The sequence below is a fragment of the Centroberyx gerrardi genome, chromosome 3 (assembly GCF_048128805.1).
Source record: "Centroberyx gerrardi isolate f3 chromosome 3, fCenGer3.hap1.cur.20231027, whole genome shotgun sequence".
Classification (NCBI taxonomy): domain Eukaryota; kingdom Metazoa; phylum Chordata; class Actinopteri; order Beryciformes; family Berycidae; genus Centroberyx; species Centroberyx gerrardi.
Genome location: NC_135999.1, coordinates 33,724,737 through 33,743,001, shown reverse-complemented (window position 1 = coordinate 33,743,001; position 18,265 = coordinate 33,724,737). Strand labels below are relative to the sequence as shown.

Below are 18,265 nucleotides of genomic sequence, written 5' to 3'. Positions count from 1 at the left end.
TTTCATGAGATCAGGCCCAGCAGTAAACGGATGCAGGCGGTGAGTAAAATAGTGGGACCTGTGCAGTGACTCCATGTGTATGTATCAGCCGGGAAACAAGCACGCCAGAATACAAATGCATACTGATGATACAGTCTCTGTAAATGCAGCGGTGACTATCAATACTAGCGTTTGACCGATATGGGTTGTTGAAGGCCAATACTGATACTCTTATTTTTAGACTGAAGTCGCCGATGGCCGATATTTCGAGCCGTTATTCAATGTCTTTAAATTTGACTATTTTTATGCCAAATATTACAAGGATTCAGTGTTTTTCCCAGTTTCAGGGTCTCTGAAACAGCATTGAGACCATCATGGGACACGAAAACTCTCCACTAAAACCCAGACTACTGAAATCCTTTGAGGGTTAGCAGCTCCTTAAGGTAGGTTGACCTCCGAACATCAAAGTGTAAAATCTCAACCTCTGTGATAAGACCAGCTGCTTTACTAGCAATGAATGAAAGTAGTTTGCTACCATTTACTTCATTTCCCTGGTTCAAAAACATCCAGAATGACAGTGATAACTATCCAGGCTCCAGGGTTTCTGCTGTTTGAATGGAGGTGAGGGTTTGAATCCCACTACTGACAAGCAGATCATACTGGTTTAGTTGGTGGTTTCCTGTATATTCCTTATTTGAAAATGTCTCCTATGTAATGCTGCTTCTAGGTGTGTCATAGTAATCTCCGTTAAGGCAGCTACTGATGTGTGATGTCGTTGTCATGGAAATGAGCACTGCAGGACAGGATGATGAATGTGAGCTGATGAGTGTGTAACAGAGAAAGCTTGCTGTATCTATCTATGCTGCAGCGTTAGCCATAATGCAGAGCAGTGGCATGCGCAGACTCTGAAAGGGGCAGGGGCAAAATTCTCTAAAAGGGCACCTTCTGGACTGTCCTAGTGGCTCAGTTGGCTAGGGTGCCTACCATGTAAATGTCAAAAAAGTCTTGGGTTCGAAATCAGCATGGGACCTTTATTGCTTGTTACATCCCCTCTGTCCCATCTTTTCGAGCCTGGTCTCCTGAAATTTCCCATTTCATATCAATTAGATCGCTGTGAGTGAAATTTTAATGTCTTCTTTAATGTCTTATTTAACCATGATCAAAGCCTTTCCATAACCTTCCTTAACCTTAAAATTGTTTTAGTTGCCCAACCTTGAGCCTAACCTTAACCAAAGTTGTTTACTTGCCTAAACTTAAGAGTAAACTAACTTTTTCACATGATGAACAGGTGGAAAATGGCATGTCCAATTTGTGTTATTGTCACAATTTGTGGTAGAGGAACGTAATGTTCACATAATTTATGTCCACAACATGTATTGTGTGTTTCAGAGTTTGTGCTCATTTCAGAAAATTTTCTGAGACTGTGTTACTCTTGACACTGTGAACTGTCTAATAAAGCAGAAATGGCATACAAATAATCTTTAAAGGGGCACTTCTCCAGAAATGCCAGGGGGGATCGGGGGATATGATTCTCCCCCAGGGAGAAACTCATTTCTAGTTGGTTCGACCAAGATTAATATGGGATCCTAAAAAATCCAGGTATAAAATGAAATGCAATATGAAATTGAACAACTTTGAAATATCAAAGACGACCCTATCAAAGCAGCTTCTTTGTTTAGCAAGACAGTTTCCATTTCCATTTGTCTATTTTCCAGAAACGAAGAAAAAATGTTTCCACACAAGACGAGAAGGCACTCAACTATTAGCATTTCTAGATTATGGCACTCGGTTTATACAAATTAACACGTGTTTGTATTCAGTAATTGAAATTCCTGTCTTCTCTCTTTCATCACCAAGTTGAGCTGTTCTATCAATAAGAGTCAATACTCAACTCTTTTTGAAAGAGAACAGGCATTTTGAGAATCAGTTTACTGATAGCTTGGCTCGCTATGTAAAAAAAATGATGGCCTATATTCAAACCAAAAGTAACATACAGTTAATTAGATGTAGGCCTAGGTTTAAAATTAAAAAGTTACAGACCTTTTTTCTGCACAGATTGGATAAGGAGGCAAGTGTCCTCTCCATAAATGACTTTATGGAGAGGATGAAAACATCATGTGGCCTTAAACGCTCACTGCTGACCAATGTAAGCTGTTGAAGAGCGGCAAGGCGTGTGCTTCAGCTTTGAATAGCCTACATATAATAGATATACTGCAGTCTAAATGCCCTTCAGACTGGTTATAAGCCCATTTTAGCTTATAGCTCCTCCGGCAATCGGTGTTAGCGGTGGCCGTTTAGAAACTCTATCTCTGTGTTTCAATTTGAAAAAAAAAACGCACCTAGGACTGTCTGTGGTTAGAATGAAGGAGTGGGAGAATAGGAATGGGAGGACTCACTTGTCTGGTGTAATGATGCTGATAAGGAGGAGAGAATGTGTGTGCATGTGTGTGTGTGCACGTGTGTGTCTGCCCCCCTGCCGTGCGCTTGGCACCCTCGCATGAAATAATCTGCATATGTGCACGTCTTTGTGTGCCTATGTTAGTTGCATCATACATATATATAATGTGTGCGTGTAAGGCCCTAAGCCTTTTTTTGTGTGCTTGTGTGTGTTGCAGCATGTGGCAGTTTCTCTCTCTCTCTCTCTCTCTCTCTCTCTCACTACAGGGGTCCCTGAGGATCACACAGCATGTAAGATTAAAAAGATGCTGCTGCTACGTGTGTGTGTGTGTGTGTGGGGGGGGGGGGAATGAATCCCGCCAAAGTAAGAAGAGCGGACAGGATACGCGAGGAGAGGAGGGAAGTTGCTGAGAAGTACGGGTGCTTTTCTAAATTAACAAAACTTTAAGATTAAACAGAGATTTCTGTTTTTAAGATCCAAGCAAAGTCAGTTATCCAAAGAAAAAAAAAAGGTTCACTCTTTTCAACTGTCATTTGTTTTGTTTGTGCAGTAAACAGCCTTCAAACACACTTTATACGATTACTTTTCCTTCTGTCTTACATGATCACTCTGTGGCCTCAGGAATATTGTAAACAAAAAGCAAAAATGTGAAAAATACATATAGCGAAAGAGAGAGAGAGAGTGTGTATGTGTGTGTGTAAACTTGATGGAATGTCTTCTGAATCTGAAAGATAATATTAGAAAGGAGATGGGGAGGCAAACACACACACACATACACGTCTTTACGTGTACATCCATGTACAAGTACAAAAGGAGATGACACGAAAAAGAGAGAGGGAATGAGCGGCAATACAGCGAGATGAAACGAACAGAGGATAAATGAGTAGGAGGAGGAGAGGAGAGCGACGACTCGAGGAGATAAGAGGAGGAGGAAGAAGAGGAGGTAGAGGAGGAGGAAGAAGACGGGGATGAAGAGGGGGGGCTATGGCTGACTTGTGTGTGGAAGTTAACACGAATGAGTGATGTGAAGATGAGGAGAGGAAGAGAGAGGGATATACTCGTTCTTCAAAGTGAGAGATCAAAGAGGAACCTCCTGTGGTGAGCTGAATTATTAACACTCAGTCGCCATGTTGGAAACCAGCCTGCACTACACTGTATGAACCTATCTATCTATCTATCTATCTCAGTTTGCCGAAATATAGGGCTGAAATTGTACTTTTATTAAAAATTGGACTTCTGTTTCCGCTTGAGTGGAATAGCTCCAAGTAGAGAAATGATTTGTATTACGTTTAAACGTTAAATAATCTGCGACATTTTCATAACAATAAAATCCATTTTGCTACTCTCTATAATTTCAAATATACCGCAATCACAATTGTGATTCAACCTATAGGAAGTTGATGAAAACTTTTACATTAGCTGTTAAAACACCCGGTGTCTGGTTGATCTTTCCCAGGAAAAATCCTCTCACGCAGGAAGTGATGCGTTTACATTTCCGGTTTGTTTGGAATAAACAGAAGAAGAACTGGGTGGTTAGCATGAGCAGCGATAGCCACCATGGCTGAACAGACAAAGAAAAGAGAAACTCAAACTGCATCAACAGGAAATCTAAGCCACGCCCACACTGTTTGATTGACAGGTGACCACCTCTGATATGATGGATATGATCGATTACATATTTATTGTAGAATTGATCAATACTACACTGGTTGCCTATGGGAAGAGCTTAATGTGAATTAATTCTAATGATCAGATTCCACATAAGTATGCATCAATATGTTTTTTTAAATTATTTTATCATATTATCATTAATATGATTATGCTGGATTACAATGGAGAGTTTTAGTGTCCCATGATGGTCTAAATACTGTTTCAGAGCCTTTTCCACCCTGACAAGAATACAATCCTTAGGGAAACACTGAATATTTATCATTTTTAGCATGAAATTATAAGAAATTATAAGTCACAAAAAGGCACAAAATATCACTATCGGCCTACACTAACCCATATCAGTCCACTGGCTTCCTGTTTATCTATCTCTCTATCCCTCTGCCTCCCTCCATCTCCTCATCTTCTCTCTCTCCTCTTTCATCTCTCTCTCCATTAGTAGGTGTTGATTGATCAACAGGGTCCGAGCCAGCGGGGGGTCCTAGCATGCTGTGCCGGGGTCCATATTGGCAAGCAACTACCTATCTGACTGGATACAAAAAGTGTGGGGGGGGGGAGAGAGAGAGAGAGAGAGAGAGAGAGAGAGAGAGAGAGGAAGAGAGAGAAAGGGAGGAAGGGAAGGGGGGAATGATGCTAACGAAGATAGATTGGAAACTCCCCTGCTGTGCTGAAAGAGAGAGCAGAGAGGCTTTCTCACAATCTGTATATGTGTGTGTGTGTGTGTGTGCACGTGTGTAAATTAACACATTTGACCTTGAATTTAATCTCAAACCCGAGATTCTCACTACATCCCCAGACACACACACACACACACACCAACAAACTGTACACTACACCTAGCACACCAACACACACACACACACACACACACTAACATCATATTAATTTAACAAGCATACCGGGTTCCTCCAGTGAGGACTGTGTGTACGACTAATTGGCATCATGAGTCCTAGGTCTATATGAGTAACACACACACACACACACACACACACACACACTGACAGAATAAAAAGGGGTTAAAGGAATGTTAAACTATGTTCTCTCTCTCTCTCTCTCTCTCTCTCTCTCTCTCTCTCACTCACTCACTCACTCACTCACTCACTCACTCACTCACACACACAGCATGTATAATGTATGAAGCAGGATGAAGAATGAGTGTAGATTCTCTCTGGGTTGTTGGTACTTGAACTTACTGTGAAGCACGACCTTAAAAAAGCGCCAAAAGTGGTAAACACTTCTCTTGAAACAACAATTTTCATTGTATTCACTTACATAACATCACTGAATTCACCATTATATGTAGGCCTGAACTACATACTGTATTTGTTTTGATATATTGGGCTTTTATTAAATATCAGATATCGATAATTTGGCAATTGCGATATGATGGAGGAAAACAAATTGGTGGAGTCTGCTAAATTTGACATGAAATTCGTATTTTTGGTACATTTTATTTATTTAATTTAAATGTTATGTTTTATTATATTTAAATTTCGTCTGGCTTTCAGTGGAGAGTTTTAGTGTCCCATGACGGTCTAAATGCTGTTTCAGAGGCTTTTCCATCCAATACATGCCATTTGTTGGCATGAAAATGGTCAAATTGAAAGATGTTGAATATTGACGCAAAATGTCTGCTATCGGCGACTTCAGTCTAAAAATATCAGCAAATATCGGCTTTTTAAAACCCATATCGGTCAAACACTGTAGAAGTTTTTTCTTCTTCCACTGTATTCAATGGTCATCATCACAACACAGATGTAGACATAATTTTAGTTTCAATCCTATTACCAGAAATGGCCACCAGTTTTGAAAATGTTCAAGTTCACACACCACTTTGATGCATACACACACAAATGGAGGAACACACACTTGCAGACCAACACACATACACACATACACAAGCAAACACGCATCCTAACACCGCATGCACAAGGAAACACAGCAAGCGACTCGTCAACCCTCTGCCTCTCTCTCTCTTTCTCTCTCTCCTCTCTCTCTCCCTCTTTCATCTGGTCTTATCTGAGCTGTTCAGCAGTGCTCGCTACCTCACAGCTCACAAAATATCAGGTGTGTGTGTGTGTGTGTGTGTGTACATTTCTATATAGTGGCTGAGAGTGTTTTCAGGTGTGGACGAGCCTCTACACACCACTCCACTGTTTTATCTCTTTTTCTCCCTCGCTCTCTTTCTTCTCTCTTTTCTCCTGGTCTGTTTTTTTTTCTCTGTTGCTTAATCTCTCTGTTCTTCAGCACTCCTTTGCATCTCATTTTCTTTCCTTCTCTCTGTTTTTCCCTCTCCTCTCTTTCTGTTTTACCTCAGTTAACACCCATTTATTTTTGTCCATTTCCCATGGTAAATGAGCAATAGAAAGGATTAATGTCTACATTGCCATTTTTTTCCTCACCATTACATGGGAAAAAAAACATTACATGGTGAAAAAAAAAAAAGAAATCTCCTGAGTCAGTTTTCATTGCATGTTTTACAGACTAACATCCATTGAAAAAAGAGAGAACCTCCATCAAATGAACGAAGGAGGTGAATAACAGACTGAACCAGATCTAATTTCTAATGAAAGCCTGATAGAAAAGACGATGATAATGACATTCTCTGTAGGACAATAAGCATGTTTGAAACAGAACAAATGAAGCGGCATGTTATTCTTTATTTAGTAATATTACTGCTTACACTGCAATTAACGTTTCATTAGGAGATGACAACAGAGAGAGAACAAAGAGTGTGTAAAAGTCATCATAAAGTAGAAAAGTCAGGTTACTATACTTAATAACATGAATAATATTAATAATAATCAGGCATATTCTCAGATTTAATAATGAATTGATATTTTCAAAACATGGTTAATAAAACTTTGTGTTTGTATTGTCTTTTTTTAAATTTGTGTTTTATTTAGATTTTCTTAGAACCATATCGCTCACAGAAATCTACAAATTTAATTTCCTTTCTCTGAAACTGGGGTTTCATAGCTGTTCAAAGACTGAAAAAATCATAATAATAATAATAATAAATAAGAGATATTTTTTTGGATTAATCCCAAGGATTAAGAATACAAAAAGTTGTGTGTGTACATTCATTCAGACACATTAATCCATAATTTATAAAATATGATCAATATTAACAATCAATATTTCCTTTAATTTGATTTATACATATGTAAAAGAATCAAATTGGAAACCCTCATGAATAAGAATCAAAGTGAAAACCAAACTTAATTTATAAAGCACATAAGATACAAAAGGAAACTCAAAATGCTTTTTATGAAAAGCATGATAAAATCTATTATAATCTATATATTATACACCTATTTGTATTCTGAATCAAAAATATGCAGGACAAAGATCTTCCCTTTGGGCTGTAAGGGTATGTAAAATCCTCCATATTATGATGAATGAATGAATTAATTTTAACTTAAATGAATGTGTTTATTTAATATGTCAATCCCATACACAGATAAATTATTGCAATTTTATGTGCACTTTTTTCAGGTAGGACGGACATGACTGTGGTTCTTACATCCTATAGCTTAGATTTATTAAATGTTTTTATCTCTAGAGAAAGGAGGGTTCTTCAATGGTTCTTTGGTTAGGTTAGTGGTTCTTTATGGAACCACAATGACTCAAGGAACCCTCTGATTTGTTAAGAAAAAAAAAAGAAAAAAAAGAAAAAGCCAAGTATATTAATAAATTATTCTAATTTACTCTAATTTAGTCTAGTTTAATCTAATTTACACTACTCTAATCTACTCTAATCTAATCTAATTTAATCTAGTTTAATATAATCTACTCTTCTCTAATTTAATCTAATCTTGTCTAGTTTAATCTAATCTACTCTAATTGAATCTAATCTAATCTAATCTAATCCAATCTAGTCTATTTTAATCTAATCTACTCTAACTGAATCTAATCTCATCGAATCTAATCTCATCGAATCTAATATAATATAATCTAGTCTAGTTTAATATAATCTACTCTAATTGAATCTAATCTAATCTAATCTAATATTAGGGGAAATGCTGTACACTAAATATGAATGAATGAATAAATGAATGAATGAATGTGAAAAAGTAAGATAAAATTATTACTGGGGTTTGAGGACTAGACAGATTTACTAAACAGGAATTGGAGCTGGTCTTCCCTGTCAAAAGACAAGAGAAAAGAAAGAGAAGGGATCTGACAGGGAAGTCATTAAAGAGTGTACAGCTGCCAGTCCGTTAGAGGTCAACACTCACTAAACAGATGGAAACGTTTCCATATTTACAAATGGAACATAGATTAGTGGAGATGCTGTAAGAGCAGTGTAACTGCTTGGCATTTGAACGCGAGAGAAAACACCCAGGGAACGTTTGAAGATCTCATACACACACACATGCATACAGATACAGGCATGTAGACACAAAATCACACCCACGGTGATTCATACACATGTTAAAACACACATAGATGGAAACACGTGCAAACACACACATACACATATACATAGATACAAACTCACAATGGGGTTATGAGGTGGTGAAAGCCCAAGAGGAATGGTTGGAGAGAGGGATGAATAGCAATGTGATGGATGGGGTGACAGATAGAGGACAGGGAAGGAAGGAGGTTGGGGGGATAGCATGAAGCTATCAAATGAACACTCCTTTTATAGTCAAAGTCCCTTTAAAGCTGCAATCTGCAATTTTTTGAAGTGTATCTATTCTTATACATAAAGACAGATTCTTGAAATGAATCCCGTTGCAACGTTCAAATACATCAGTATAGTCAATTTTACAAACACTGCCAATGTTAACACGTCATTTACACCCTGCTTCACATTTATATGGTAATACACATTTTGACCAGCCAGTACAGCCTTATACTGTCTTATTTTTATACAGCCTTTTCATACAGTCTTATACTGTTGGCACTGTGAGCCGCCCAGTAGCCAACCAGTCTTCTGATGTCAACCAAAACCACAAATCTTAATGGCTGGACTACAGAAATATGTCAACCAAAACCAGTAATCATAATGGCTGGACTACAGAAATATGTCAACCAAAACCCCTAATCATAATGACTGGACTATAGAAATATGTCAACCAAAATCAGTAATCATAATGACTGGACTATAGAAAGATGTCAACCAAAATCAGTAATCATAATGACTGGACTATAGAAATATGTCAACCAAAACCAGTAATCATAATGACTGGACTATAGAAATATGTCAACCAAAATCAGTAATCATAATGACTGGACTATAGAAATATGTCAACCAAAACCAGTAATCATAATGACTGGACTATAGAAATATGTCAACCAAAACCAGTAATCATAATGACTGGACTATAGAAAGATGTCAACCAAAACCAGTAATCATAATGACTGGACTATAGAAAGATGTCAACCAAAATCAGTAATCATAATGACTGGACTATAGAAATATGTCAACCAAAACCACTAATCATAATGACTGGACTATAGAAATATGTCAACCAAAACCACTAATCATAGTCAGGCAATCAAACTCATGGCAATCATCATGAGAGTTTTATTTGATTTTATTTCCAGGACAAATGAAAGGTAAACCCTGTTTGGCTGTACAGTAACACCTGCCAGATTAGATTTTGTGGTCACCTCTCCACCTATTCGTCTGCTTTGCATTGTGTGCACGAAAAATGAGATCGGATCACAGCGGGGACAAAATGCAAACAATGAGAAGGCATATTAACGCCAGGTGTAAATGCACGGCCATGATCAAACTGTTCAGTATCTGGACAGCGTATCCAGATGCAAATTGCATTTTAATGTTGAAATTTAAGGTGGAAATGAGGTCTTATTGCTGCATGCTGAAAGTCGGAAATTCTGCCTTGCAATGAAATCTCTTCAAGTTGGAATTACAAGTAGGAAACTCAGGCAAGATTTCTTAACCACAAGGTAAAAACTACACAGCATTACTTTTAACATGTTTATATAATCCTCAAAATACACTTAAATTCCATATTCAGCATCACATGACCTTAAATCCATCAGAACACCTGTGTGGTAAACGGTTTAAATTTGAAATGTAAATTAAAGTTGCCTACATTCTATATTAGCTATCTAGGTAACGTTACCAAATATTAACACAACATTAGATGTTGCATGGGGAACAGTATTTCACCATCTCTTTAATATAATCGTCCATGTTTCTGATTTTTCTAAACTGGACCACTGAAACGCAGGTTGAGGTTATGATGTTTCACCTGGGAATTTCACTCTTTCAACTTTAAATGACACACAGCATTATTGTCGTGATTTTTCAATGAAAGTTGTTTCCAAATTTGCATTCAGGGAACCCAATAGCAGTCAGAGGGGCCCAAATGAGAACAAGATAAATCACACTTATATTTCATGATGACAGAAAGTAAAAGAGTGACTAGTCTGATCAGAGGTTCAAAGATAGAAAGAAAGAAGAAAAAAGGTATAAAAAAAGGAAGAACAGACGACAATTGAACAAAGGGGAAAAAAAGGAGAGAGGAAGGAGTTAGAGGAGAGAGAGAGGAGGGATGACGAGGGAGGAGAGGAGGCGGGTAGAGGGATGGAGGTTTGAAAATAGGTGAGATGAGAAGGAAAAAAGGTGTGTGTGTGTGTGTGTGTGAGAGAGAGGGAGAGAGAGAGAGAGAGAGAGAGAGAGAGAGAGAGAGAGAGAGAGAGAGAGAGAGAGAGAGAGAGAGAGAGAGAGAGAGAGAGAGAGAGAGAGATGAAAGGCCGGCAAAAATACCGTTGGGCAGCTGGAACAAATCCAAGGGGGCCACGAGGGAGCTGACTCACACACACACACATGCATGCGCGCACACACACACACACACACACACACACACACACACACACACACACACACACCAAAAACCTCTTCTTCTGCCCCGGCAACAAAATCCTACATGACAACAATCGGCTTGACAACCACTGAGATTAACACAGCGATTTAACGGCTATTAGCTTTGTCCACTTATTATGGGACATATAAACCACCAGTTAATGAGTGCGAGTGTGTGTGTGTGTGTGTGTGTGTGTCTTGGTCACTCCCTGTCTCAACATATTGGTCATCAACTTTTGCTCTCTGATCTTTTAGAGCTTTTTCACATTCCATGAGTGAGTGAATCTCTGTCTCAGCCTCACCTGTCATACAGTAACAAATGTTTCCATCCAAAAGTCACACGAATTATACGCAAAAAAAAGGTCACACAAAATAAAATATGACTTATGGGCATTTCCTTCAGCTGGGTTGATGGCAAGGATTTTCAAGAATTGAGTAGTATTGATAGTTTGGTCAGATTGTTATTGTCTTTTTGCTAATTTTGGTCATATTTCATACTTTCATCTGAAAATGAAAACAAAGTGATAGTCTAATGTACCAACTTCTAATCATACAACCATGATGGAGACTTGTACATGTTAGAAACAACATGTACATCATCATTTATTCAACAAATATGTTTCCATTGCTATTTAACACATCATTTCTTCTATCTAAAAAAAAAAAACATTCCACTTCAAGCAAGGGTAAAAACATTTTTGCAATATTGAGGAAAATCTTACTGCAGTTTTCCCCATTTCCATTCAGCTCCTCTAATTCGCGACAGAAATACTTGGATGATCACGCATTCTGTTTTTCACTTTCTCATATTTCCCCTGTTTCAGTTGTCAGACTGAGTCTTTGCTTGGTAAGGATCTCTTTCCCCTTTAAATCTAAGCATTAAAGTATGAATATATTGGTCAGTAAAGAGTTTTTTGCAGACAATATTCTCTGTTCTTCTGTTATTCTCATATTCTCTGTTTAGGGGACTCTAATTTACTCTCTCTCTCTCTCTCTCTCTTTTGCTTTCTGGTTGGGAGTGGAGGGAGTGGAAGCTACACGCTGCTTATCCTGATTTATGCACTGGTTTCTGAATGGATTTGCAAGATGAAAAGGTTATCAAAGGATTTTCTAAATTCAATTCTTTCCGTCTATGAATCAGTATATTCTAATGTGAACAGAAAACACCACAGCAAGCTGTCTCACTCTGATGACAAAAGCAACCTTCCAAGAACCTTCCGTCACACATACATAAACACGCACACGCACACACACACACTATATATCTATGATGCTGTGATCGTTCGTGTCTTGAATCCCGGCCGAAAAAGATTGCTCTTTTTCTACCTGTCTCTCATTCTCTCGCCCTCTCCTTCTTTCTCTCCCTCCCTCTCTTCTCTCTCTCTCCCTTGCTCTTCCTCTCGTATGAACTTTTTCGTCTCTCTGTCCCCTCACGGCCTTCTTTAATTCATGCCGTGTCTCTTCTTTACCGGCACCTAAGAGGAGCCTTTCAATAGATTTACATAGTAGCTTATCGCTGTGACACACAGACACACAGACACACACACACACACGCGCGGACACATATGCATACACTCCTGGGCCGCGGCGTTCAATAGATTTACACAGGGCTTACCATTATGGCTGACATAAGCCTGTTTGAGAGGCAACACTGCCAAGCATAAATTACTGCCAGGCTGCTTCTCACTGAGCGAGAGACTTAGAGAATGTGTGTAAGAGAGAGAGAGAGAGAGAGAGAGAGAGAGAGAGAGAGAAAGAAAGAAAGAGAGAGAGAGAGGTACAGACAGACCCTCAAGAGATACAATTGGATCCCTGTTTCAGGAATTAACAAAAACCTGATTTGATTGATTGATTGTGTGTTTTTGAAAGCATAAAACAGGTTATGTATATCATTTTACCATAAATTTAATCGTTACCACATTCATTTTGAGACATTAGTGCAACTACCGTAAACAAACGGGACCATCACGAGAAGATTGGCAGCCTGTTGGATTGCTTTACGGCACAAAACAGGAAGAGGGCGCTGTTCTTCCAGAGCAAACAGAGCTAAAGCTTTCAGAGTTTCTGGCAGCAGATGGTGGAAGGAGTGAAAGGTCCATGGAAAAAATCACTTCCAACATGTTTATGTGTTTATGTTCTTCAGGATATGTTATTTAGCTACTTCAAAGTTAGAGTCCTTTTTCATGTAGTGTTTTCATTATTTTCTCCTCCCCGCAACTTCCTTAGGGCAAAGGAAACATATATTTGAATCCTGAAATTCAGAGGTGTTTCTCTTTAGCGTCAGTCGGCTCTGTAGCTTGGATTTAATATGACTCAGCTTGGTTATGATCACCTACTTTATTCTTCTCTGCTCTACACTCTACTCCAATCAATTACAATACTGTACTTACATTCTCAAAAACACCTGAAAGTTTGTTCCCACCAATCTTTGATAACCGGTTAACTGTCAAATACTTAAAGGAACACCTTGCCGCCTTTTTACATTTTGCGCGACTGTCTTCAGAGTCGGGTATATTTTCATCATCATCTTGCAGTTCACATATGTATTGAAAATATACCTCACGGTGTGACAAACAGGTTATGCTTGTGTGTTGTAGCACGTATCCTACCGTTCTGTATGTCCAGGATATGATGCTTATCCAGCGTCCATCCTCCCATGTTGGAAGCGTCCAGTTCGTAGCCTTGCAAAATGGCGGTCCTCTTCTCCCACAGGATGAGGTCCAAGCAGGACTCGTACTCAAACCCCACTGACACTGGAAGACAGACGGGGACAATTCATTTGATTGTGTTTGTGTCAAAGTAAATGGAAATGCAAACAGCTAGCCATGTAGCTTCCTGTCCTGTATAACAGGAACTAAAAGAGTTTGTTTCAAAGTGATCCTTCGTCAACGTCTGTCGGTTATTCAACAACACAACAAGTTTCAGTGATAACAATGTAGAAGTTGTGGTGACAAAAACATTCTTATGGTCCTTGTGGGTATACTGGTCTACTGCTTGTTGGTTTAACGTTAGCCCCATGTCAGCCTGTGAGATGTTTATTTCCGAAAATTGTGACATTTTCAAGCCTTTTGCTTTGGCATGTTTGCGTTGGTCTGAATCAAGGGACGAGTTTTTATTTGGCGAACCACATTTATCAAGCCAAGTGGGAACAGTTACTTTCTTCTTTGGTCATAAATTGGAGGGAAAACCACAGCGGGGTTTGAAATAACTGCCGTTGATCTATAGGGCCTGGCTACGGCCCAGAAGGCAACATGCAGTGCATTCGTGTGTAACTTTAAGGGTGTTTCCTCACCTAGTGGGTATACAACAGTTTATATTGAACTCTGCAGAGGTTTCCTCTTAGTTGGATTGGTTTGTCCGTATGAGAACGCAGCAATGGGACAGAGACCATGTTCAGAGGGAGGTTTCTCACTGTGTTTCCAAACCAGGAAGCACTGTGCATTATGGGCCAAGAATACACGCCAAGAATTATGGGTTAAGGATGAGTTTTCATTGCTTGCACCAATTTCTTTCAGTAAAGGAAATGACTGTTCCCATGTGGCTTTTCTTGCTGAATTATGGTTTCCTTGAAAATTTTCAACATAAAATGTAACCGAACCAATGCAGCAAAGTAAAAACTTTCCCTCTGATTCAGACCAAAGCAAATGCCCTGAACCACAGATATGACCTCCATCTATCTGCTATCTATAGACTCCTACGATTTCATAGTTTACTGAAGGAATTACCTTTCTGCCATAAGCACACACACACTTTTTGACATCCTTCTTTGCACTTAGAAGCAACTTGTCAGCCTGTCTGCCTGTCTCTGTGAGGTACAACAGTGTAAGTCAAGGGTGGGACCCTTGCCAAATAACACACACACACACACACACACACACACACACACACACACACACACACACACACACACACAGCGCTGCTCTCTGCCAAGTGAATTTTCTGCTGTTTTCATTGTGAACTGGCCACCACAACAGTTTTGTGTGTGTGTGTGTGTGTGAGTGAGAGCGAGAGAGAGAGAGAGTTTGGCCACCACAGCAGCTGTGTGTCTGTATTAAATTTAGAAGGAGTGATCTTCAGTGGGCAGAGAGAGGGAGAGGGCAAGAGAGGATTGGATGAAGGTAGAATTAGAGGGGGAGGCAGGGAGGGAGGGATGGATAGAGAGAGAGAGAGGGAGGCGTAGAGAAAAAGTGAGTCAGCGTGGAGATGGATGGGACCGAGAAAATGTAGGTTAGAACAACAAACCGAGGGCCTTTCTGCGTTTCTGTCTGCGGTCTGTGTGTGAATGTAATTATGCATTGAGAGGAGAAAGCGTTGTGTCAGCAGAAAAAGAAGGCGAAAAAAAAGGAAAAATAGAGACGTGAATGAGAAAGGGCTGAGTGAGGGATGAGAGGAGAGGAAGAGTGGGTGTGGTTATGTCGCCGATGGTTTGGCGTTAAGTTAGGTTCAGTCAGTGATGATGATCGCTGATGAACAAAGTGAACTCTAAGGTTTGGCTTTGACTTGATCTGAAGGAGGCATATAAACCTATAGGTTAGGATCGGATTGATATAGGTTTTTGTACGCCCATAGTAATATGTATATATAGATAATATTTTGTGCTATATTCAGTATCTTTACCATTTTCATGCACAAAAAATTCCCCAAATATGACAAGTATTCAGTGTTTCTTGCCTCTGAAATAGACCATGAGACAGCGTTCAGACTGAATCCATTGTTTAGACCGGCAGCTAAAATATGATTTTTCGCATATCCTATACGAGGCAGATTTTTTTGCTAGTCTGAACGGCAAAAAACTACATGGAATCCGATCAGATTTAAACCACATTTCTAGGTATTTGGAAATGTGATTCAAAACTATCTTGTAATGAAACACACACACACACACACACATTTACATGCATACTTGTGTGAAATTTGATCCAAATGTCTCTTTAGAGCCAATTATGGTTAAGGTCTTTCCATAAACAACCAGTGTAGTATTGATCAATTCTACAACGAATATGTAATCAATCAAACTGCATCATATCCATCATATCAGAGGACTGGACCAGACCCTATACGCCTATGCACAAACACACACACACACACAGGCCTACCGTCATCACTTTGACAGTATGATAATTTGTCAGCGTCACCCGGCGCCGCGGTGCGATCGCCAAGGTTTGTTTGAGCTAAACCGCGCTGATGTAACGCGTGCCTTGTTTGCCCGTTCGGTGCCAAGGAATGCAGACAGGAGATATGCTTCGACGCCTTCCTTGGCATGGATCACCTAACCCTCTGCTGGCCAATAATACACTGTATCTGTTATTAGTCACTGTCTGGGACTGTAAAACCATTCATTCATTCAATCATGCTACCTCACTCGCTCCCAGTGCTTCCTGATCAAAACGCTCAAAACGCCAATACTGTCTTCCAAAAAAATACCCACAAGTAAGCGTTCAGAAAGCGAAGGTTTCCTGCCAAAAAACAAGAAAAGAACTAAAATTTTCCCGCCAGTAAGCACAATTCTGCTTACCAACAAATTAAACTCTATCACTATCAGTGCAATTACTTGAGACTTAAAAGTCCCAGGCCCCCTTAACGTCGCAACTATTAGATACGAGGCTCCGAATACGCTAATTCACTCATTATCTTCAACCCGTTTGGTAATTTCATCATGTCAGCATGATCTCGGCTAAACTAACATTGGCTACGCTATGCTGTTTCACTCGTTACCTTCATAGTAACCATGGAGCCCCCAACGTTTTGCAGCCCAGGATCCACATGTGGTCTCTCAACATGGGACCCAGGATCATTAAAACATATACTTTCCTTCAAGTACATTGTTAAGCATAGATAAACTTTTGTTTTAATACAGTCATCAGACAAAGATCAGAAAATGTCATTCAATTTAACATCATGTCATTAACTTTAGTTAACCCTCTACATTTTGTGCATATACTCTATCAAGCTCTGATTTTAACAGTCATGCACTCGCAATGTTTTTGTGCCTCTGAAGCCTTATAATGCCTTATGAGCACCACTTCAAATAAAGTGTCGCCAAACATACTAGTAAATCTCATTTATTGTCAACCCATTACGTTATGCTAGCATTAGTGATAACTCACTGAGTGCCTCAGACAGCTCATTGGCCCCATGAGCATGTGTATCGGGCTCGTCCCCTCATAAAGGTGTGAGAGGGGTTAGCATGCTCGGTTAACATGCCCATTATATCCAAGCCATTTCCCTAGGCTAAATTAGCTACTCACTGAAGTCAAAGCCATTTTGCCAAACTACCGTTAACATTAAGCTAACTCACTGACTGCTTCACACAGCCCATAGACCAGCTGGCTGATGGCATCTGTCTGCTCCTTTATGAACACGCGGGAGAGGTCAGCGCCAAAAGAAAATTCCCCAGCTTCCTTTTTTATGTCATCAATTTGCAATGTGCAGCGCATTCTAGAAGTCATTTAGTGATGAAGTGTTGTAATTAACTTTTTTGGTGTACCCACTTTCCCTCAACCTGCCTCGTCTACTTCTAGTGCAGTTAGAGATTTCCTACGTTTCCCAGAATGCATTTGGACAACCCCCAGAGAAGGGGTGTGATCTTGTCACTTTCAGTGGTGGGTTATATGTGTAGGTGGAGAAAGCGATAGTGATAGTCAGAGCAAGAGAGCAAGAGTTTTTCCAATCAAGGAAAAGTGAAAGTCCTTATTCAAATTGTGTTGTGGCTGCATTGCATTCTGGTCAATTGAGACTACTGTTGGTGGAGAAATTGGTATTCTGAAGGATTGACTCCAAAATATATATCTTGACATGGCATCACATCGTTAACGTTTGGCCAGAAAAATACTTTTTTACACTTCTGTAACCTCTATAGGCTTCTCCCACCATCCTTTAGCAGAGCAAGCACAGCAAATTGAGTTCATTATGAACTCATTAAGGAGTGCAGCACTTTTCTCTTCATTGCATTTCCATTCTGCATTATAAAGTTGGCAATCTCATCTGCATGCTAAACTGATTTAGCCATGATATCCATGCCGTTTCTCAAGGCTGATTAGCAAGCTAGGCTAACTCACCCCTTACTTCCAAGCTGTTTTGCTAACCTAACAGCAGCATGCTAGGCTAACTCACCCCTTACTTCCAAGCTGTTTTGCTAAGCTAACAGCAGCATGCTAGGCTAACTCACCAACTGCTTCAGATAGTCCATAGACACGCTGGCTGTAGGCGTCTGTTTTGTCCCAGATGAAAGTGTAGGACAGGTTGGGCTGGGCGGGAAACCATTTCTGGAAGAGACGACCCACTACCGCCACCATCAGGTGAACCTGGGGAAAGGACACCAACCAAAAGGTCACCATGTGGCAGATCAGGTTAGGGCTTGACTGATATGGTTTTTT

The 18,265-nt window shown here is 39.6% G+C and overlaps 1 protein-coding gene across 5 annotated transcripts in view; it reads right to left on the bottom strand.

Annotated features, from left to right (window-relative positions):
- The window catches only part of tenm3 (teneurin transmembrane protein 3), a 284,166-nt gene that overhangs the window by 56,119 nt on the left and 209,782 nt on the right, over window positions 1-18,265 (bottom strand). For all 5 annotated transcript variants that reach the window (XM_078282759.1, XM_078282760.1, XM_078282758.1 and 2 more), the window contains 2 exons: window positions 18,058-18,193; window positions 13,499-13,642 (listed from right to left, as the gene is read on the bottom strand). In XM_078282759.1, coding sequence (XP_078138885.1) covers window positions 13,499-13,642; window positions 18,058-18,193 — 280 coding nt within the window. The remainder of the gene's footprint in view (window positions 1-13,498; window positions 13,643-18,057; window positions 18,194-18,265) is intronic.